Source organism: Sus scrofa, chromosome 5 (genome assembly GCF_000003025.6).
Source record: "Sus scrofa isolate TJ Tabasco breed Duroc chromosome 5, Sscrofa11.1, whole genome shotgun sequence".
NCBI lineage: Eukaryota > Metazoa > Chordata > Mammalia > Artiodactyla > Suidae > Sus > Sus scrofa.
In genome coordinates this window covers 48,716,830-48,740,255 of record NC_010447.5, presented here as the reverse complement: position 1 = coordinate 48,740,255, position 23,426 = coordinate 48,716,830, and the positions used below count along the sequence as shown (strand labels likewise).

General features: G+C 39.5%; 1 protein-coding gene across 2 annotated transcripts in view; it reads left to right on the top strand.

Annotated features, from left to right (window-relative positions):
- LOC106507512 (lymphoid-restricted membrane protein) overlaps positions 1-23,426 on the top strand; it is a 127,604-nt gene that overhangs the window by 36,426 nt on the left and 67,752 nt on the right. Inside the window, exons 8-17 of one of the 2 annotated variants that reach the window (XM_021092187.1) lie at positions 1,182-1,299; positions 4,254-4,304; positions 10,122-10,199; positions 13,401-13,457; positions 15,260-15,319; positions 15,424-15,488; positions 17,159-17,258; positions 19,088-19,222; positions 19,946-20,047; positions 21,540-21,703. In XM_021092187.1, the coding sequence (XP_020947846.1) occupies positions 1,182-1,299; positions 4,254-4,304; positions 10,122-10,199; positions 13,401-13,457; positions 15,260-15,319; positions 15,424-15,488; positions 17,159-17,258; positions 19,088-19,222; positions 19,946-20,047; positions 21,540-21,703 (930 nt within the window). Of the gene's footprint in view, positions 1-1,181; positions 1,300-4,253; positions 4,305-10,121; positions 10,221-13,400; positions 13,458-15,259; positions 15,320-15,423; positions 15,489-17,158; positions 17,259-19,087; positions 19,223-19,945; positions 20,048-21,539; positions 21,704-23,426 lie in introns of both variants that reach the window. The other variant, XM_021092186.1, reaches the window with a different exon arrangement.

The window sequence follows — 23,426 nt, the reverse complement described above, 5'->3', positions numbered from 1 at the left end:
CATTTCTTAGTAAGGAAAAAACTGTACCTTCTTCCAGACCCTGCTCAGAAAACAGTTTATAATCTTTGGGGAGATTCTTTTTACAAATAGGTAATTTCATAGTATGGGTTACCAAGATACATTTAACAGGTTTCTTTTTGTTGGGTATTTAGTTTCCTTCTAAGGCTTTGTTATTGTAAACAATACTCTAGTAAACTAGTTAGATAATCTATATCATGGAGTTCCCATCGTGGCTCAGTGGAAATGAATTTGACTGGTATCCATGAGGGCGCAGGTTTGATCTCTGGCCTTCCTCAATGGGTTAGGGATCTGGCATTGCTGGGATCTGTGGTGTATGTAGGTCGCACACGTGGCTCAGATCCCATGTTGCCGTGGCGTAGGCTGGCAGCTACAGCTCCGATTGGACCCCTAGCCTGGGAAACTCCATGTGCCACGGGTGTGGCCCTAAAAAGACAAAAGACAAAAAATAAAAAAATTTTAACAAATAAAAAAAATATATATCGTATGGAATACACATACTATATATAAAATAGGTTAACAAGGAAATCTACTCAATACTCTGTAATAACATATGTGTGAAAAGAATCTGAGAAAGAATGGATATATGTAGGTGTATAACTGATTCATTTTGATGTACACCTGAAACGCAACATGGTAAATCAACTATATTCCAATAAAATTAAAAAAATAGATCAGATAGAGATTATTTGTAACATTTTTTTGGTTTAGTTGTCATCTCCTTCACTAGTATGTAATTTCTCCAAGGGTAAGCTTCATATCTCTTTTGCCTAACATCACAGGTCTTCTTGCAGGGTACAGTATCTGATCATGGTATTATTCAGTAATATTTGTGGAATCGCATTAACTAACATTATATCTTAGTAGTAGAAGAAAAAAACGTGAGTCAGCCAATGATGGATTTTAAAGGGAGTTTCCAAATCTTTATCTTCAGGAATATGTTTGTTTCCTTCTGTCTTTTTTCTTCCACCATATCTCACCCAAATCCCTTCCTTTTCCAAGGGCTGTGAAAGATCTTGGGTATATTTTTACTATTGTTGGCATCTGGTTTGAGTTTTCAGTGGTTTTCAACTTGAGTCCAAAAATAGTCTGTGGCTTTACTTAGTATCTTTGACGGTTATATTTGAGGTTTTGCTCATTGCCTTCTCCCCCCGCCCCCACAGTGCCCACCAGGCTATTATGAGAACAAATCTGTTAAAAGAAGAACTGGAGGAACTGAAAATTAGTGTGAATGCTTCGGAAGAGCAGAAGACCAAGATTGTAGCCCAAAACAAACAATTAGTAAGTCACTCAAGTACTTGGACCTTGGCTTTTAATTTACATAACTGACACCTAAGAGGGTTTACATGGAGGCAAAGATCAGAAATCAGTAGGCTGATGAATGAATTGGTAACACCTTAGAGAAGTAAAGGCAGGCAGGATTTGAAAAATTGTGTTTTTCTTTTCAACCCAGGATAAAATTTCTTTTTTTGCTCTTCTGCTTTTTAGGGCCTCACCTGTGGCATATGAAGGTTCCCAGGCTAAGGGTCTAATTGGAGCTGTAGCTGCCGTCCTACACCACAGCCACAGCAACACCAGATCTGAGCCTCATCTGTGACCTACACCACGGCTCACAGCCACGCCAAATCCTTGACCCACTGTGAAAGGCCAGGGATTGAACCCGCAACCTCATGGTTCCTAGTTGGATTCGTTTCCACTGCGCCATGATGGGAACTCCCAGGATAAAAATTCTTTACAAATTAAATATACTTACAATGGTTTGTGAAGATCTAGAGTGCCTTCTTAAGTTAGTAAATGAATTCATAAATATCTGACACTAAACACCACTTAGATTTTTCCAAAATTTTTTTTCTGTGAAACTTTGATCTTTTCCTTAGGTTTTAGAACAAAATCCATTATCTCAATACATACAGGTTCCTAATAAGCTCCATAAATCAGTCCTTATACTAAATAAGCACAGGCTTGTAATTTTTATTTACCTTATTCTTTATTTTTATTTTATTTTTTTGGCTGCACCAGTGGCATGTGGGAGTTCAGGGGCCATGGCAGTGACCTGAGCCACAGCAGTGACAATGCCAAGTCCTTAACTGCTAGGCCACCAGGGAACTCCAGGGCTTATAACTTTTGGAGCAAAATATTATTTATCCTAAGCTTTAACTTAGCTGCCAGAGAAGTAATTGTTTTTATTGAGAATGTTTAAACAAATATCTAGAGCTTTAGTTATAATTTTCAGAATCCTGATATCTTTCAGCAGTATTCTAGCTTTGTGCACCACAGCAGGGTCAGCTGAAAGCCATTCAGACTGATTATTTTTAGGTCTGTAAGTCATCAGGAGCCTTTGATCCCAGGCCTGTGTCTTTCACTCGTGACCTCCTACAAACAACATAGCTTGGCTTAGGTCTTGCCTCAAAAGTGAAATACGGGGACTAGACTCATTGAGTGTCAGGTGGCCCTGCAAATCTCTGTGAATGCATTGCAAGAAAGAATCAATCTGGAACTGCTGAGGAGCTTCTAGGTTGAAGCCAGGTAGAGCAATGATCAAGAGCCCACCACTGGGAATCAGACTGCAGGCTTTCAAGTCCTGACTCTGAGGGCTGTGTAACTTTAGGCAAACTATGTAGCCTTATTAAGTCCTCTGTGAAAAATGGACATGGCCATCCTACTTACCTTAGACCTGGGAGGGTTAAATGAGTTAATACATGGAAAACAGTCAGTGTCCTTTTTCCTCCTAGGAATGGATGTTAGCTGCTTCTGTTAAAGTGCATAGTCTTGACAGATATCTCTGATCCTTTGCACTTGTACAATTCAATGTTTTACAATTTCAAAATAATTTTTTTTTTTGGTCTTTTTTTTGCTATTTCTTGGGCCGCTCCTGCAGCATATGGAGGTTCCCAGGCTAGAGGTTGAATCGGAGCTACAGCCACCAGCCTACGCCAGAGCCACAGCAACGTTGGATTCGAGGCGCGTCTGCAACCTACACCACAGCTCACGGCAACACCGGATCGTTAACCCACTGAGAAAGCGCAGGGACCGAACTCGCAACCTCATGGTTCCTAGTCGGATTCGTTAACCACTGCGCCACGACGGGAACTCCTCAAAAGAATTTTTGATGTTTCCTCTCATTGGTCATCAAAGAAATTCTATGAGGTAGAAACAGAAGTTGCTGTTCTTCATTTCAAAAAATTAATAGAGTTATAGGTGAGGTTTAGAAAAGTTTTGGTTATTCAAAGTCATTTGTCTAATGGTAGAGTGAGAATTGAATTCACATCTTCTGGTTCCAACTCTGTGGTGGTGTATGTTCCTTTATTCTGGTACTAGTAACATCCTGGCCTAAGATGATCTCCCTTTTACTTTAATGTTATAAAAGTAATATCTGTTCACTCTACAAAAATAAGGAAATGCATATTAAGAAAGAAAACAGAAGTTCCCATTGTGGTTCAGCAGATTAAGAATTCAGATCTGTATCCATGAAGATGTGGGTTTCATCCCTGGCCTTGCTCAGTGGGTTAAGGATCTGGCACTGCTGTGAGCTCTGACATAGGTCTCGGATGCAGCTTGGACCCCATGCTGCTCTGGCTGTGGTGTATGCCTGCAGCTGTAGCTCTGATTCAACCCCTAGCCTGGGAATTTCCATATGCCTCCAGCATGGCCATAAAAAAAATAAATAAATAAAAAAGAGAGAAAGAAAACAAACCCATAAAATCCTTACCCTACCCTATCCACAAGATGTATTGTTAACACTTTGGCATAAATCCTGTCCTGGGATATTTTTTCTTCTGACGGTTCTGAATTTAGGGCTCCCACTTATAAAAGACTTTTTGATGTTCCCATATTCTGGTAACGTTGAATCTCGGAATACCCCTAGCTCTAAGCAGAAAGCTGGAACTCTGTTTTCAAGGTGCTGTGTAAATGGATGAGTTCATACATACTGTCCTAAGTGGATGAGAGTCAAATAGCAGAGGAAAAAGCCAGGCTATTCCTTTTTGTTTTTCATCTTTCCTGCCTTGTCATAGTTAGATTGAGTCAAAAAGAGTGACTTCTCAACAGATCCCAAGAAACTAGAAGCCAAAGGCTTCACCCCACGCTGAGGATATTTTCAGAGTAGTCTCATTTGTTGTCTATTAATACTGTTTTCGAGGTTGATAAAAGGAAAAAAATGTTGATAGCTTTGGAAGCAAATATTTGGTATTTTCATAAACTTATCAAATATTTTAAATGACTTTTCTCTTAATCAGGAGACAGAAAACCGGGCTCTGATTCTTAAGATTCGGATTCTCCAAGAAGAGGTACGATGAAATTGTTGAGCAGGCATAGGTAAACATATGGAAGTCATACAATCCTGGGTCCTGACCCTGGGTTAAATAGAAATCATGCGACTCTTCAGGCTCTTGGGGGCCACAGACCAGGTTGCTTTGACAAATGAGGAAGAACAGATAGGATTTTCCTGTTTGGACAGAAATGTGTTGTTACCTTTGTAATCATCCATGGAAGAAATGGAATTTAAGAAATTCAGATTTAAGATGAAATGTAATGAACCCATCTAAAAAGTATACAAATCAAGAGGGAAAGTATAGACATTATCTCATAATTTTCTTTTATTGTTCCCCTGAACTAGGTGGCAAAGATCTTTTCAGTCTAAGACCCAGATCTTAGATTCGGTGAAAGTCTGACCTTAGATAAGCCATTTATCTTTTAGGGGGGTTAATAGTACCTATTCCTTATAGTTATTTTAAAGATTAAGATAATGTATGTGTCTCCAGTCTGAACAATAACACAGACAGTGATTTTGAAGAGGAAGAGCTCCCAGCCCCTTTTGTACCTTTTCTTGTGGGGCATGGAGAACACAAGCCTGTGGGGACATGACACTGTCCATGAATAGTCATGGCTCCAGGAGACTGATGTGGGTGTCTGGTCATACATTTTTGGTTGGGAAAGAAGTGTCATTAGGAAAGTTAAGTCCTTCATTTACTGCTATCTTAGAGGGAGGACTCTTTTTTTTTTTTTTTTTTTGCTTTTTAGGGCCACACCCACAGCAGATGGAGGTTCCCAGGCTAGGGGTTGAATCGAAGCTACAGCAGCCAGCCTATGTCACAGCCACAGGAACGCCAGATCCAAGCCACGTCTGTAACCTACACCACAGCTCACGGCAACACTTTAATCCACTGAACGAGGCCAGGGATTGAACCCTCAACCTCATGGTTCCTAGTCAGATTCATTTCCGCTGTGCCGTGATGGGAACTCCTACCTTTTTTTTTTTTTTTAAGTTTTATTGAAGTATAGTTAATTTACAAGGTTGTGATAATTTCTGCTGTACAACAAAGTGATCCGGTCATACATATACACATATTCATTCTTTCTCAGATGAGTGAGGACTGCTTTTGAGGAGGCAGATTCCCAAGCATGAAGAGTCGGTCATTGCTTTATTAAAGGGAAAAAACAGATCCCAAATGACCACTGCCAGTAGACAGCCACTATGTCTGCATCTTCCTAATAACCCACCTCTAAACCAGCCTCGTAACACAGTGTTGTGGCTGGGATCATTGTGACAGCAGGGTCCATGTTTCATTTTACCAGGGGACAGGCAAAGACCCTCTGATACTGCGGTTTTTCAACTTTTGAGAAGTTACAAGCATCCTTGTAAACATATTTCTTAATGCTACGGACCCTCTCCTCAGATATACACACAACACTATATATACCTCTGGGGTCATCATGGTTCACACGCCCCAGGTTAAGAAGCTGCGCTCTGATGGCCGGGGGTGAGCTGCACAGCAAGGAGGTTCCCGTGGCCCTTGCAGAAAGCCGCTGCCTCCAGCACTAAGTCTCCACTGGACATTTACTTAGTGAAACCGTGTTTGCACACTTTCGAGTGAACTGTCCCTTTTGAGTAACTGATGTCACTTTCTAGACTCAAATTGAAAAAGTCAGTTAAGAGAATGAGTGGATGGTGGTAGCTTGGAGTGATCAGGCAGCCAGCATCGACCGCCGTTCCCTCTCTGGGCACCAGGCATGATCTTATTCCAGACCCAAGTCATTGTCCCTGTGCAGCCAGCCTCACTGGAAAGCAGGGAGGGTAGGTACACACCTGACCTGTAAGATGCTCAGTCCTGCTTCGTCATCATTCTGGGAGAAAGCTGGAAACATTCCATTGCATGATGGGTCCTGTTGCATGTTCCTTCCTTTTGGGGAGGTTTCCTGTTCTGAGGACGCTCTCATATCCAAGAATGAGCTAAGGTGGGAATGGGCACTGCAGGCCTCATTCCTGAGGGAACTAGTTCTACTCTTAGAGGTGGATGGTTGCACAGCTTTTTAAATGCAACCATGTCAGCTTCTTTTGCTTCTCTCTGGGATAAATTGAAGATCTCTGAGGGTGAGAGTTTTTATCCACTGCTATATCATAAGCTTCTGAAAAACAGTGACTGGTATGTAATAGGCATTCTGTAAATATTTGAACAAATGAGCATGCCGTTATAATAAATCCTGGTTTGTTGGCAAAAAAAAAAAAAAAAGATGATGTATGTGAAGCCGTTTAGTCAACCATAATGCACCTCATTTATGTTAGAAAATATTAGTAAAATCTCTCTAAAAGAAAAAAATTCTATGCAATATATATGTTTTAAACAACAGAATTAAAGCATTGAAAGAACAGGTAGCAAAGCTACTAGTAAGTTACTATTTTGGAGGAAAATTCTCTATAGGTACCTTTTCAAAGTCAATCATTATGCATAGTTTTTTGTTAGGGCTTTCTATAGGTTTACTGGAAATACTTATTTTGTGTTCATCACAATACTGTGATGAACAGTCTGAAGAGTTATCTAGAACGTGGGCCAAGTGGACATTAAAAAAATCATAGTAGGTTGGAAAGAAATAATAAAAATTGGAAAGAAGCCCTACATTAGATTTAGCCATGTTAGAAGGCCAGGTTTCCATCAAACAAAATGCTTTACAAGTAAGTTCCTGATATAAAATATTTTTCTCATCATATTTAAGATGATTGGCATCAAGACTTGTACCACAGCCATTTAGAATTGAGATAGAAGGAAGAAAACCTAGAACCCGTCATCATGAATAGCATGACACTTATTAACATTAGAAAAGGCACATAGATGTCACTACTAGCTAAGATTACTTTTAGGAGGTAAAAATCCCATGCGTGGAGTTCCCATTGTGGTGTAGCGTACACGAATCTGACTAGGAACCCTGAGGTTGCAGGTTCCATCCCTGGCCTCATTCAGTGGGTTCAGGATCTGGCATTGCCGTGAGCTGTGGTGTAGGTTGCAGAAGTGGTTTGGATCTGGCATTGCTGTGGCTGTGGTATAGGCTGGCAGCTGTAGCTCCAATTGGACCTCTAGCCTGGGAACCTCCATATGCTGCAGGTGCAGCCCTAAAAAGAAAAAAAAAAGTCTGATGTGTTGTGAAGATTAACAGTACAGTGGTTTGAATAGTTATTCACTTTCATTTATTTATTTATTATACGCACCTTCACTGGGAGATAGACCGTCGTAGGTGCAGAGGTTACAAGCTTAAGCAAAAGAGTCCATGTGGAATTAGCATGTTAGGTGGTGATTAGAAGAGCAGAAAATAGAATTGTGGGGAGTGCAATTTAAACTAGGTTGGTTAAGGAAAGTAGAACTGTGAAATTAATTACTTGGTTAAAAACTGGAAAGGAGAAATTCCCTGGTGGCTCAGTAGGTTACGGATTTGACGTTGTCACTGCTGTGGCATGGGTTCGATCCCTGGCCTGGGAATTTTCACATGCTGTAGGCAAGGCGAAAACTAAGCAAATAAACACACAAAAACTGGAAAGGAGATTCATCTGGAAGAGTGCTCCAGCAGAGGAAACATCAAGCCCAAAGTCCTCAGGCTTTAGCTTGCTTGCTCTTTTTGAGGGACAGCAAGGCCAGTGTGGCTGGAGCAAAGGGAACAAGTATCAGAGCTATGGGGACTTACACCTACGAGGGTCTCACACAGGCATTGTTTGGACTCTGGCTGTTTACACTGAGATGGGAGCTGCTGGCCAGTTTTGAGCAGAGGAGTAATATCATCTAATTCCTGTTTTACCCAGATAACTCTGGCTGCTGGGTTTAGAATCAGCTGTAGGGGGGCAAGGGAAGAAGCCAGGGGACCAATTAGGAAGCCCTTGTAATAATCCAGGCAAATGCTGGTGGAGGCTTAGACTGAAGCAGAAACAAAAGAGGTGGAGAAAGTGTTTAGGTCAGCAAATGCTTTATAATATATCCAAAGGTATTTATTATATATCTAAGTAATATGGAACTTTGCTTCTGATTGCTTGTGATGTCTTAGTGAAATACAGAGCAGGGTCATGGGCTGAGAGTGAAGGTGTTGGAGGAGGAAGTTCAAGGAGAGAGAAGGAATAAAATGGGCCAGGAGCTGGCAGAATTTTTGTAAAGGACTGGAGAGCAAATATTTTTAGGCTTGCTTGGCTCGAAGGCCTTTGCCACATCCACTCCTACCATTGCGGTGTGAAAGCTGCCACGGACAATGTGAAAACAAGTGGGCTCAGCTATGTTCTAATAAAACTTTACAAAACCAGGTGGTCAGCTAGCATTGGCCTGCAGGGATGGAGTGGGGAAGTTGTTATAGTTAGCAACCCTCCCTGCTCCCACTTATTTTTTTTTATTTTTTTGCTTTTTAGAGCCGCACCAGCGGCATATGGAGATGCCCAGACTAGGGGTTGATTGAAGCTGTAGCTGCCGGACTATACCACAGCCACAGCAATGCGGGATCTGAGCTGAATCTGCGACCTACACCACAGCTTTCGGCAACACCGGACCCTTAACTCACTGAGCAAGGCCAGGGATTGAACCCAAGTGCTCATGGATACTGGTTTGTTTCATTACTGCTGAGACAGGGTGGGAACTCCTAGCAAACCCTTGATTTAGGCATATAGCCATGTGAATGGACAAGGATTATATGATATGATCCCCAATAAACATTGAGGTCTATTTGTATTTTTCTTTAACAAAGTGTATCTGGAAGGATGCTGGTGTGGAGTGAGTGGCAAGCTGACATTAAAAAAATACCAAGTAGGGAAGGGCCAAAGGAATGAATGGAAGAGATGTGGAAGAGAGTGATTATAATGATTGACCATGGAAGAGTTTTTTTTTTTTTAAACTATTCAATATTTATTGGAAGGCAAATCAATATGATAATGTGAGAACACTAAGTGTACAGACTATAAAAAGAAAATTGTTTTTAATTTGAAGATGTCATGATGCTCTACATAAACAAGAAAATAAATGGGCAAACTATTAATATCAATCAGAGCAACCTGACAAGATCAATATACAAACATAAGTATTTTTCTAAACCAGTAGCAACCACTTTAAAAATGAAATAGAAAAAAAAATCTTTCACACTAGAAATAGAAGTATTTAATAATATAATCCAATCAACTAAATCTATATAATACTTTTAAAAATTTTATTTTGATTAAAATATGGTTGATTCACAGTGCTGTGCTAGTTTCTGCTGTACAGCATAGTGTCCCAGTCATACCATATACAATCTTTTTCTCAAACTGTCTTCCATAGTGGACTCTCCCAAGAGACTGGACATAGTTCCTTGTGCTGTTCAGTAGGACCTCATTGCCTATCCATTCTAAATGTACCGTGGAAGAGTTTAAGCTGAGTCAAGAGGGGACTGAGTTCATGGGAAGGTGGAAGGATAATGAGAAGGTAGTAGAATCAATGGATTGCAGGCTCCAGTAGGGATTGAAGGTTTGTTGATGCTCAGAGAGGTAATCTGGAAAGACAAGAAGTGGTGGTTAAAGAGTGAGATGCTTTTGCAATTACAATAATGTAAGGGTCCCAGTTGCTGGTAATGACAGTTTGAAGGTATGACTATGGAGTGAGTGGTCAAGAGGTGGAATAGAAAATAAGATGGGATTACCAAGAGTATTCCGGATGATTTTGTTAACAGGATCATGTTATTTTTGGATAAAATCTAAAGTTTTGTCCCTTAGTTTAAAATGGATTACGATGTCAGTGATGAAAATACCACTTCCTAAAAAAGATTTTGTGATGTCCTTTGATTTTTTTTTTTCGGTCTGAATCTAAGAATACTATCTTATTTTACATTAGAATGCTAAGAACATGATGGATATATATAAATTGGAAAAGAAGATTGAGGAATTGTTTAAAACTGAGAGAGAGCACCAAGTAAGCACTTCTCAAATCCTGGTAAAATATTTTCTTATATCAAACTAATATTACTCTATGAAAGTATATATGACTCATTGACACAATAACCTTTGGTTATAAAATTTGGAATTTGTACTCCTCTAGATGTCTCAATTATATAACAGACAGTTTCTGTTTTTTTAATGTAACATCTTTACTCATATATAATACACATGCCATTCAATTCACTCAAAGTATACAGGTCAGTGGTTTTTAGTATATTCAGAGTTGTGCAATCATCACCAAATCCAATTTTAAAATACTTTTATCACTCAAAAAGAAATCCCTTTAGCAGTCCCTTCCCTTTCCTTCCCACCCCAGACCACCACTCATCTGCTTTCTGTCTCCATAGATTTAATTTACAATTTTGGACATTTAATATAAATGGAATCATGTACATTATGTGGTCTTTTGTGATTGGCTTCCTTCACTGAGCAGAGTGTTTTCAAAGTTCATCCATGTTATAGCATATATTATTCCTTCATTTCCTTTTATTGCTGAATAATATTCTGTTGTGTAGATACAACAACATTTTGTATATCCATTTATAACTTGATGTCCATTTAGACATCAAATGATGTCCATTTGGACTATTCTGATTTTTTTACTATTATGAATAATGCAGCTATGAATATTCATGTACAAGTTTTTTTGTGTGTGTACATATGTTTTCCTTTCTCTCTCTCTCTCTCTCTCTTTTTTTTTTTTTGTCTTTTTGCCCTTTCTAGGGTTGCTTCTGCAGCATATGGAAGTTCCCAGGCTAGGGGTCTAAAAGGAGCCGCAGCCACCGACCTATGCCAGAGCCACAGCAATGCGGAATCCGAGCCGCATCTGCAACCTACACCACAGCTCATGGCAATGCGCTGGATCCTTAACCCACTGAGCAAGGCCAGGGATCAAACCTGCAACCTCATGGTTCCTAGTTGGATTCGTTCTTTTTTTTTTTTTTTTTTTTCCTTGAGTATATACCTAGGAGTGGAATTACTGTATCATATGATAACTGTATGTTTAACCTTTTGAGGAACTACCTTTTGAGGAACTGCCAGACTTTTTTCCAAAGTGGCTATACCATTTTATTTTTACCAGCTGCATCTGAGCATTCAAATTTCTCCACATCCTTGGCAACACTTGTTATGGATATATGTGTGATATATATATATATATATATATATATATATATACACATACATATATATACTTTTATATATATATATATCACATATATATATATGTGATATATATATATATATATACTTTTTTTTTTTTTTTGGCTGCACCCTTGGCATGAGAAAGTTCTGGGGCTAGGGATTGAACCCATGCTGCAGTAGTTACCCGAGCTGCAGCAGTGACAAAGCTGGATCTTTAACCTGCTAGGCCACCAGGGAACTCCTTATATTTTTTTTACTATAGTGGCAATTTCTTTTCTCCTTCCTTCTTTCCTTCTTTCGTCTTTTTAGGACTGCACTTGCAGTGCATGGAAGTTCCTGGGCTAGGAGTTGAATCGGAGCTGCAGCTGCTGGCCTACGCTGCAGCCACAGCAACACCAGTTCTGGGCCAGGGATTGAATCCGCGTCCTCATGGATACTTGCTGGGTTTGCTACTGCTGAGCCACAAGGGGAACTACTATAATGGCAATTTCTTTTTTCTTTTCCTTTTTCTGTGTCTGCACCCATGGCATATGGAATTTCCCCAGGCTAGGAATTGAATCCAAGCTGCAGATTTGACCTATGCTACGGCTGCAGCAACACTGAATCCTTTTATCCACTTCACCAGGCTGGGATCAAACTTATGCCTCTGCAGTGACCTGAACCATTGTAGTTGATTCTTAACCCCCTGAACCACTGTGGGAACTCTGATAGTGGCAATTTTTAATTTCTAATTTATCTTAGGGATTTATAAAATAAACAAGGATGATTTCAGCTATTGTAATACAGAAAATAAGGACAGATTGGGGGGAAAATATCTGTCCTTGGTTGAATTAAGGAATGATATCTTATAAAAATGATTTTTATCTATATTGCATCTAAAGTTCTATATTTAATATATTTTTGTCAATCTGCCAAAAATTCTTATCAGGAGATAGAATACAGCTATTTTTAATTTCAGGAATTTGTGTTATGCTTGTCATAGCTAATGGTTTATTTGAACTACTTTGTTGTTGTATGTGTTGAAATTGATGATGTACTTAAAATTTCATGTCTATATGTGGAATTCTCAAGTTTCCTAATGGGTATCCACTTCTGTGTGTGCAGGAACAAAGGCATATGCGGTTATAATTTGGACATTAAAATGAATTTTATTCTAGGAATGACTGTTTTGGAAAACACAACTGACATAAACTAGTGGAAAGAGCCAGAAGACATGGATTCAAATCCTGTCTTCTCGACTTAAAAGCTTTATAAACCTCAAGCAAGTAGTTAACGTCTTTAAATCTCAATTTTCTCCTCTCCTAAATGGGTGTGATATGTTTCTACCTAATCCACAAGTTTGTTGGAGACTCAAATGAGATGATTATATGAAAATCCCTTTAAAACTATAAAGGGGTATCAAATATATATGATTATGATGATGATTCTACTTCTGACTATGCTGATTATTTTTCCAGGTATTTCATCAATCAATATACATTTTTTATCAATTATATTCTATTTAGAAGCCTATGCCAACAAGCTTGCTTTCGATTTGAGTAAACTGGTATATCCTTAATATTCGCTTTGCTAAAAGAAATCTTGAACAGTTTAAAACTATGTTTTTAAAAGAGGAAAACCTTCTCTTATGTCCATATAGAGTCTGTGTTTGTTTCCTATCCAGATTTTCATTTTCATCACACACAAAAAAGAACTATGTTCTCATTATTCAAAGTGTGAAATAGTGGGAAGGGCCCTTGGCTGGAGCTGGAGATTCAGATTCCAGGCTCTGTCCTGTCACTTACTGGGTGTGATATTGGGCAGGTCTCTACATAGTCCTGAGCCTTCATTTCTTTCCTGGTAGAGGGAGGGCAATGACACCGGCCTCGAGGATTGTTTTGGGGCTAGTGTTGAATGTCTTTTATAAAGTAAAAAACATATGCACATTAAAGACGTACTTCAGAAACATGTCCCCCTGTGAGAATGATTTTGTGCCACTGTCCTTTACCAAAACAATGTCCCAATGGCCTTTCCTAAATTTGTTTCTTTTCAGATGAAGTTACACACATTTGAGGACACTTTGCTTAATAAAGATGCAAGTTTGCAGAAGGTTGGTGCTGTCTCTTCCCCTGAAAGCCTGTGGAATTCTCTAGCTCTCTCCAAGTCATCAGGGAAGGAGATGGTCCTTTGTGGAACTTCCCCCCTATTAAAATATCTGATTCTAATATTCTGTCACGAGACCTTATTTATAAGAACAAAGATATTCTTATGAGGGAAGAATACTGCTCCATCTCCAGATGTTTTAACAGATTCTCCGGTAAATTCTGGTGATGTTCATGCCCTTATTCAACAAATATTAGTGTTCCAGTTTGTCAGTCTGGAGAGTGGTGATTGCTTGTGATTCACAGCAACATAAATGAATGTGCAATCATTCATTTTAGGGGAGAAGAAGAACATATCCCCAAGAATTTTCTACCTAGTCGATTGGTTGACTTGATAGATAGTTTTCGTTTGTTTGTTTTTTGTCTTTTTGTCTTTTCTAGGGCTGCACCCATAGCATATGGAGGTTCCCAGGCTAGGGGTCCAATTGGAGCTATAGCCACCGGCCTATACCAGAGCCACAGCAACACCAGATCCGAGCCGCATCTGTGACCTACACCACAGCTCACGGCAACATCAAATCCTTAACCCACTGAGCAAGGCCAGGGATCGAACCCACAACCTCATGGTTCCTAGTCGGATTCATTAACCACTGAGCCATGACGGGAACTCTGATAGATAGTATTTTATTTAATCCTCATATTCTGTGTTCATAGCCTATCTGGGAACAAAGTTTGACAGCTACAGAGAGGCTGGTTATGGTGCCTTTAAGAGACACAGGAAGGACACAGCCCAAGTTAAGTAAACTTCCATGTTCTAAGACAGGAAAGTGAAGGAGCAGTAGTTTGCTTCTTTTCCTTTCCCTGCAATTTATGAAGTTCCAAAGGAGTCATTCATGGCTTGTGGATGTTGATCAGGATACTAAACAGTGTCCCAAATGTATCTTGTCTGCGTGGGTGTTCTCTCTTCCCATGTAATGACATTGTAGTAGTGGTGATCGCTCACTTCCTCCAGCACTCTGACCTTTCCGCAGCTTTGCGCTTCTGCCCGGTGTTCATAAGGCACCTCTTATGTGCCAGGCACCATGATCATCATGGGATAAAACTATACGTCAGACCTTGACCGTACTCTGCTTTTTTTTTTTTTTTAAGGCCACATGTTCAGCATATGGAAATTCCCAGGCTAGGGGTCTAATCAGAGCTGTACCTGCTGGCCTATGCCACAGCCACAGCAACACAGGATCCAATCTGCATCTGTGACCTACACCATAGCTCACAGCAATGCTGGATCCTTAACCCACTGAGCAAGGTCAGGGGTCTAACCTGCATCCTCATGGATGTTAGTCAGATTCATTAACCTCTGAGCCACGACAGGAACTCCTTGACTGTACTCTCTGGTCTTGCAATACAAAACCATGATTTTAACAGAGATATGGTTTGAACTGAATACAATTGGATGCCTTAATAACGCATTTGTTATTTTGCAGGTAAAAACTCTTTTTCCCCCCTTAAATGTACCATGGTAATATAATTTTGACATGGACTTAAGAATCCCCTTTCAGGGTGTGATTCCACTGGACCAGGAAAACACAGAATAACACTAGTCAGATACATCAGCCTTGCTGTCCCTTACTTTTTGTATGGTTTTAGTCACAAACACAGACTAGTTCAATTTTCAGATGATGAGATATCATAGAAGGTCTCATCATCATCAAACATTTCCTGTTCTTCTGTGACTCAGATTGATAGTCTAGAAATATGATTTGATGGACTCACACATGTATTTCTATTAATTTTCCATCCTCCTTTTCAGAAGGATTTCAGTATAGAAGAACTCAAGTCAACCATCAGAGAATATGGAAGCATTATAGAGGTATACCATAGTAATCTTGCAGTTTGCAAGGTGGGGTTATTAAATGTAGGCGTGAATGTCTCACCAGAGTAACCTGTGCAGCCTAATACTGTCTGTAATTCCAGAACTTACGAGGGGAGAAAGCCAAACTGGCTTGTGAGTTACAGCACTTGCAACAGGAACTCATCCTGTAAGTACAATGCAGCCCCTCACTGACTCTTTGTCAAATGCCTTCCCCCTCAACATGTTCACCTCTTGAGCAGTGTGCAGTTCTTGAATGTGCCACATGCTTTTCTTGTACGCCTTTGTGAGTGTTATTTTCTCTTTGGAGAATGAATTCCTTCACAAGTTTTCCATCACCCTCCCTTGCTTTTCTCACACCTTGAGATTAAGTAATCCTTCTGAATGCATGCATTACATATTGTTCTTACCTCTTTCCCAGCACACACTCTCTCATATTATAATCATTTGTTTCTGGTTATGTGGAACATGCTAGTCCAGGAGTCCTCAGGAGCCACTCAGGTAGCAAAAATGAGTAAAGTCAGGGGGTAAGTGCACACGCTTATATGAGGGGAGTGGCAATGAGGAAAGTGCATTATCCAGGTAAAGGTAAGAGTCTACTCTGCTTAGCTCCAGATAATTGTTAAGTCAAGAATATATGGAGAGGAGTTCCTGTTGTGGCTCAGGGCATTAAGAACCCGACAAGTGGAGTTCCCGTCATGGCTCAGAGGTTTGGGAACCTGACTAGCATCCATGAGGACATGGGTTCGATCCCTAGCCTCACTCAGTGGGTTAAGGATCCAGCATTGCTGTGAGCTGTGGTGTAGGTTGCAGACGCAGCTCAGTTCCCGAGTTTCTGTGGCTGTGGCATAGGCCGGTGGCTATAGTTCCGATGGGACCCCTAGCCTGGGAATCTCCATATGCTGGGGTACCTCCCTAAAAGACAAAAGAAAGACCCCCCAAAAAAAAGAACCCGATAAGTATCCATGAAGATGTGGATTTGATCCCTGGCCTCACTCAGTGGGTTAAGAACTTGACATTGCTGCGAGCTGCAGCTCCGATTCAACCCCTAGCCTGGGAACTTCCTTATGCCATAGGTGTGGCCCTAAAAGGTCAAAAAAAAAAAAAAAAGTTAAAAAAAGAATTTATGGAGAGTTTCTGCTGTAGCACAGTGGGTTAGGGATACAACTGCAGCAGCTGGGGTCACTGTGGAGGCACGGGTTCGATTCTCAGCCTAGCACAGTGGGTTAAAGGATGCAGCATTGCTGTGGCTGCCGTGTATGTTGCAGCTGTGGCTCAGATTCAGTTCCTGGCCCAGGAACTTCCATATGCCATGGGTGTGGCCATTAAAAAAAAAAAAAGAATATATGGACCCAGGAGTTCCCTGGTGGCCTAGTGATTAAGGACCCAGGATTGTCACTGCTATGTCTTGGTGTGGATTTGATCCCTGGCCTCGGAATTTTTTGTATGTCTTGGGTACAGGGAAAAAAAAAAAAAAAGGAAAATATAGACCCAGATGGCTACGTGTTCTTTCTGATTTTTTTTAAAGAAAAGCCAGAAATCTAGATTTTTAGTGAAAATTAAAAATTTTTAAACTATTGGCTCCAACTCTTAAAAAAAAAAAGAAAATAGGTAACTTATTTGTTTGTAAACACCTGGAGTTGCAAGTCTGCGCAGCTCCTAAAGGGCAGAGATTACCTCTTATTCCTCTCTGTCCCTAAGTGCCTTACACAGTCCTTGGTGCATGTGAGTGCTTACTGATTGTTTGGTGATCAATAAACCCTATTCTAGTGACTTAACACATAATGTTGGAGGTCTTCCCAATCAGACTGGACTATTTTTTTGTTTTATTTTTTCAAGAAATGGAATCCAGTTGAATGTTAGTGGAGAGCATAAGTGTGTCAACTCTGAAGGAGAAAAATCTCTGCTTTGTGAACTTGTTCTTGCTCAGTCTGCCAAGGTAGGTAATTATAATCAAATGGAAGTCTTTAAAAAATAATCACCCCATGTGATAGCTTACTGTTAAGTGAAGGTTCACAGCTTGCTGCAAAGCACCCAGGACATTTTGAGGGAATCTGTTGCTAGTTCATAGAACCTAAGTCTAAAGTCTCTTAATCTGGGAGAATGGCTGGCTCTTTTTCAGGTTATGGCTGAAAACTGCAGTGAGGCTCAAGCATGGGGTTATGAAAGTGTATAATCAGTGAATCTGGATTTTAGATATTTTTATATTTTTGATATTTTTCAGTGCATACTACCTGTATCAATCCCCAGCCTGGGGTGTGAAAAGTAGGAGTAGAGATCCACGAACTATTTTTCACATTCCCCCCAACCCCCCAAGTAAATGTATCCACCAAAAATAAAGATGCTCAAAAACATGAAATTTCTTTGCTTTAGGTCGTAATTGTACCGACGCAAAATTAATGACACCGATTATTACATTTGGAACATAAATTAGCATATTATATAGTTTTGATTAATATTAAAATGGCAAAGTGAATTGTTGCTTTAAATTCTACAGTTAGTTATATGAACCCAGTTTTTTACGACAGGAGAGGAAACAGTTGAAAGCTTTCTTGGGGATGAAATGTTGGGACCTGCCTCCCTGCGATATTTTCATTCCTTTGTACTTTCCAGTTTTGTGCATCTTACATTAGGAAATATTTCATTAACAGATTGCTTTCTTTAGCCACTTTGATGGTCTTTCTGTGTCAGGTAGGTGATGGTTATGTCAGAATGTTCTGTTGACAGCTGTGCTATGACCTTGAAAGGAGAGAATGTCCTTTGGGCAAATGCTGTTTGAATTTCTCCTGCCAAGGACGCAGGGCGACATATGCTACCTTCACCTAAGGCTGTCTCAGGCAACCTTGAACATTATGCTGAGGGCTGTGCTTTCCTGACATTCTGTTTCAGATGCTTATCATTTTTATGGTGTTTTTGAAACCCAGCCAAACTGCCAGACTGAATGAGATGGTGGCAAGTCTGCCAAGGCAGTGTGTTGTGATCCCCAGTCCTCTGAGATAGTAATGATGCCAAGATGCCAGCCTGTCAAGTTTTATAGTTCTGAACAGGGGTTAAACACCTGGCTCTGAAGTTTATCCCACACATGGGTTATGAGGTCTTTGCCTTCTAATTGGAATCTGGAATAAGAGCCCTATGACCTTTTTCCAACAGATAGCAAGTTAAGTGTGGTGTTGTCATATATCTATAGTATGGCAGGACACAGAGACTTTGAGAGAAGTATAAGAAATTTGCTTTGTGAAACATCATCTGAGAGTATTTTCTATGAGTGGAAAAGAGACAAAAGAAACCAGTCTCTTTTCAATGGGACTTACTGAGTGTCTTCCAACAGTTTTTTTTTTTTTTCCTGTGAATTTTTTTCCCTTCTTCTCTTTTCATAAAATTAGAGCCGTAGCATTTACATCACCTACATGTAAATGTTACCTATTGGATATATGAGCTTTCCTTAGGAATGAATAAATGTTGGCATTCCCTGGTGGCTTGGTGGTAAAAGGATCTGGTGTTGTCACTGCTGTGGTGCAGGTTTGATCCCTGGCATGGGAACCTCCTCATGCCTTGGGCATGGCGCCCCCCCCCCCAAAAAAAGTTAAGTTGAAGCAATCCAAGAGAAAATGAAAAAATTTGGGAGGGATATGAGAGGATTTCATAAGACTATTTAGAACTATTTGATGGAGATAACTACATTGACCCATGGGCATCATTTTCATAAAATAGAAGTGGATGTTCTTTATTAGGATGACGGAGTTTTGGACATGTTGCTAATTGTTCCAGAACAATGAAACAGAGTGGCAGTGTGGTTTAAACAGCTTATCATCTCTGGACACAATGATGGACCAAGAAATGCTGCTGTTACTGAGAGAACTTGAACAAAAGGGAGTGGAGTTCACAGCCAGGCTTCAGAGGCTGGTATTGTATAATATCGCATATCCTGCTATTTCACTAGCCAGGAACATCTGCAGATAACTGACCTACGGCCTATAAGCTGACCCTGAGTATATCTGTGTGTTGAGACCCTAATTTTTCTCAAATCTTTCTGAAGTGGATCTTCTAGTTCTGGGTCAATCAGGACCAGCAGGTTGACCATTAGATACAGATTGCTTAAACTTATTTTTCCTACAGGTTAATCTTTAGCATCAAGGAGCTGAACACATGGTATCTATGGAACAGTTTCCTTCTAGCTAATGGCTGGTACCTCTTTCTCCATTTTGATTTTTGACTGGAAACTCTCGATGGTCAGAGAAACCAGAGAGCCATATTTTCATGTTGGTATTTCCAGTCCGTTTCACAGTGCCTGGCATGTAGTAGGTAGTATTTAGTTTCATGAATGAAAAAAAATTTATGAAAATGCTAGTTTCCTCCTATTTGAGAGGGGAATGAAAATGGATAGGTTTGGTTCTGGAAAACAATTCTATCTGATATATTCAGTGTGTATAGAGCTCCTGACAAGAACATCTCCTCAAGGCAACATCCTGGGAGAAAGGAAAGTCATTGGGTGGCATTAGATGACAAGGAATGCTCTCTGGTGGCTTCCTGAGTTGCCTATATAAAACTTTGTCTACATCACGTCTTGTATAGTAGCATATGCCTTTCACTTCAATTCCTAGTTGAAGGTGTGGAACTCTTTTTTAGCATGAAGATGTTTCCGAAGTTGAAACGCTCATTGACAGTTCTTTACAGTGGGTAACTCATCCAGAAATTACTGTGAAAGAAAAGTGGGAGGACAAGCTTACTGTAAGTGTTCTATGTTTTGTGATTTTCCTGTTTTTTTTTTCTCCTTAACTAACCCATGTAATACTTCTTATACATGATAACATCGCTAAGACTTTGTTGTAAGTGATCTGCCACCTCAGTCTGACGATGTGTATAGTGTGTGTGTGTGTGTAACTCTGGTCATGAGTGTGCATATGTGGGTGACAGTGTGGCACTAGGTTAAGTGCATGTGAGTGGGAGGGTGATGAAAGAGCCAATGAGGATGAAGATAGGTGATATGTGTTGGAGAGATGAAGAAGAATAAGATGATTTAATTAAAATTTAATTTATTTATTTTTTGCGTTTTAGGGCTACACTTGTGGCATATGGAGGTTCCCAGGCTAGGGGTCTAATCGCAGCAGTAGCTGCCGGCCTATGCCAGAACCATGGCAATGTGGGATCTGAGCTGCCTCTTTGATCTACACCACAGCTCACGGCAATGCCGGATGCTTAACCCACTGAGCAAGGCCAGGGATCGAACCCGCAACGTCATGGTTCCTAGTCAGATACGTTTCTGCTGCACCACGACAGGAACTCCAAAATTGTATTTTATTTGAATCTTCGTGAGAAATGGCACTTCTAGGCTTGTTTTTTTTTCCTAATTTTGGTAAAATTATTATTGTGCAAAAAAAAAAAAATCTTATTACAGTGTTCCCTTGTGGCCTAGTGGTTAAGGATTCAGCATTGTCACTGCTTTGGTGCAGGTTCAATCCCTGTCCCAGGAACTTCCACATGCCCCAGTCACAGCCAAAAAAAAAAAAAAAAAAAAAAAAGAAATTACCAGAACATTAGAAAAATGAGAACGTCTTAGGTAGCTATTCCAGTTTTATTAGAAAGTAAAAATTTAAAAAGAAATCTCTTTGGTTTGTCCATCACCTTATTAGCTCTACTTCTTGACTGCTGGATGACTTCCTAATGTCTGTCAGACCCCTGAGTTAAGCTAAAGTGAGAAGTAACTCTGAAAACTCTGGAATATGAATTTCAACTTCTTTGCCAACCTAACCTTTTAAAAAGTTGCTTTTGAGTATGGTAATCAGCAAATACTGATTTTATTGCATTTCCTAGTCCCATTCTATTCTTCTTCTTTTTTTTTTTTGTCTCTTTATTTTTAGGGCTATACCCACGGCATATGGAGGTTCCCAGGCTAAGGGTCCAATCAGAACTGTGGCCGCTGGCCTATGCCATTCTATTCCTAAGCCGTTTTGATTATTGATATCACTTATTTTAAGAAAAAGAAAACAAAGCTCAATTTTAGGCACACTGTGATATCCAGTATGCACTTGTCAAAATGAGATAATCAACCCACAGGATAATCAATCTTTAGGCAACTGAGAATTGTTATCTGTTCAACTATAATTTTAGGGTCCATAACAGTGAATGCTGTTGAGATGGGCATGGACACAGCATGTTATATTGCCTATTATTTCTTTATATTTAACATTGGAGCAGTGGAGTTTGTTTTTGTCTCTTATAGGAATTCAAATATATCATGGAAAAGAAGCTAAATCTTTGCATATTACTGCTGAACAGCTTGAGAAACCACAAAGAATCCCTTGATGAGGAGTTTGTCAAATTGATAGAGATTTTGAAGAGATTCAGGCTGGAATATTTTTATTTCAGAAAAGAATTTCTTTCCAGGTGATGATCATTTGTATATAAGAAACCCATGCTTTCCATACATAACATGTTTATGCTTGTGCCATGGCATTCACTTTATTTTTTTCAAGTTGTATATATTAATTTCAGATGACACTTTTTTGGGAAAGATGTTTCAGCTGACAATTTTGAATTGTGAAATAGTTTGAAAATGACTCATATATTCAAAATTGCAAGTAGTAAACTTGAAATCTATGGAAACCCATGTAATGAGTTATTTTTCCATAGCGAAGGAGTTTGGAATCACAGAATGTAGAAATCTTTTAATCAGAAAGGGCCTTAGAGATCATTTAGTAAAACCTCATAATTTATAGAGGATTGAGGCAAAAGGATGTAAAGTGAATTGATCAAGACCTGAGAGTTATTAATGGAAAATCTATGAATAGATCTACTAATGGAAGGACTTGAAGCTAGGTCTATTGATTCCTATCCCACTGAGCTTTATGTTCCATCTCACTTTATAAATGTATTGCATTGGGCCCTAGTCAAGTAAATTTCAAGTAAAAGAAGGCATAGGGAATAGAAAACTCTAAATGGAAAGTGACTTAGAATCTTATCCTTCCTCTCACCTTAATTCTGAAGTTGTTTTTTGGAAAAACTTGGAACTTGTACCCTCTGTAAACCACCTGCTAAAGAAGGGCGGGATTTAGATCTTTTATAATCACTATCTATATACTGCTAACGCTGGACTGAACATTCTCTAAGAAATGTCTTTGAAGGAATGAATGAATGAATGAATATGGGTATATTTTGAATTTGAATAAAATCAAAGAAAAAAAGGTACTTGGAGACCAAGGTTGCTGAAAGAAAATAGAAGAAATGATTTTATTTCTCTTCAATAAGGAAACTAGATATCAGAGAGAGGTTAATACCGTAGGAACTATCAAAAAAATGATCTTCTGCTTTCCCTAAGAAGCTGGGAGCCCAGACTTCCCCATAGTGGTAAAAGTGTGGGTTAAGTAGCTTCCTTACACAGATACCATCTTCACAAAAGGGAGCCTTGAAATTCTTGTGTTTAGCAACAAAGAACTATTTGGAGAGAGTCCTGTGCTAGAGTCATCTCAGAGTAAATGAATCCTCTGGGTTATCCTATTAGATACATGAACAGCCCACTTAAATAATAGTAGGTGTGATTTGTCAAGAGCTCACTGTGTTGCATGTAGTGCTAAGAATTTGACGTTTATCTCTAGAGACATTGAGTAACTTACCCACCTGGGTGGGAGTAAGTGACAGCTGGGATCAGACCTAGATACCTTCTACTTCAAAACCTATCTATGTCCCTTCCACTATTAATCTGCCACCTGCTACTTGTTAAAATCTAATCTAATATTTATTAATAATATCCTGGGAACCTAGGAATGGGCAAAAAATAATACTCAGCAATGTAAAGATGGCTTAGCCCTTGCCTTCTAAACATGATTTAAAAGAGATAGTCAGAGAGAGGCTACACACAGAATAATTTGGCTATGTGTCTTAAATGAATAAGGAAATGAGTGAAGTATTTTGTGGTGATGAGAAAGAATTCTGTGTTTAGATGAAGTCAGAAATATTTATTAAAGGTAACTTTTAGGAGCTGGCTGTTTGCTGAGAAGAAAGCTTCCATTCTAGTGCAAGATAAATAGGCTCCAATGCTGAGGAATGGAAAAAATTGAGTGAGTCAACGAAAGACAGTGAAAGGAAAAAAAATATGCTCTTGGAGGACTTG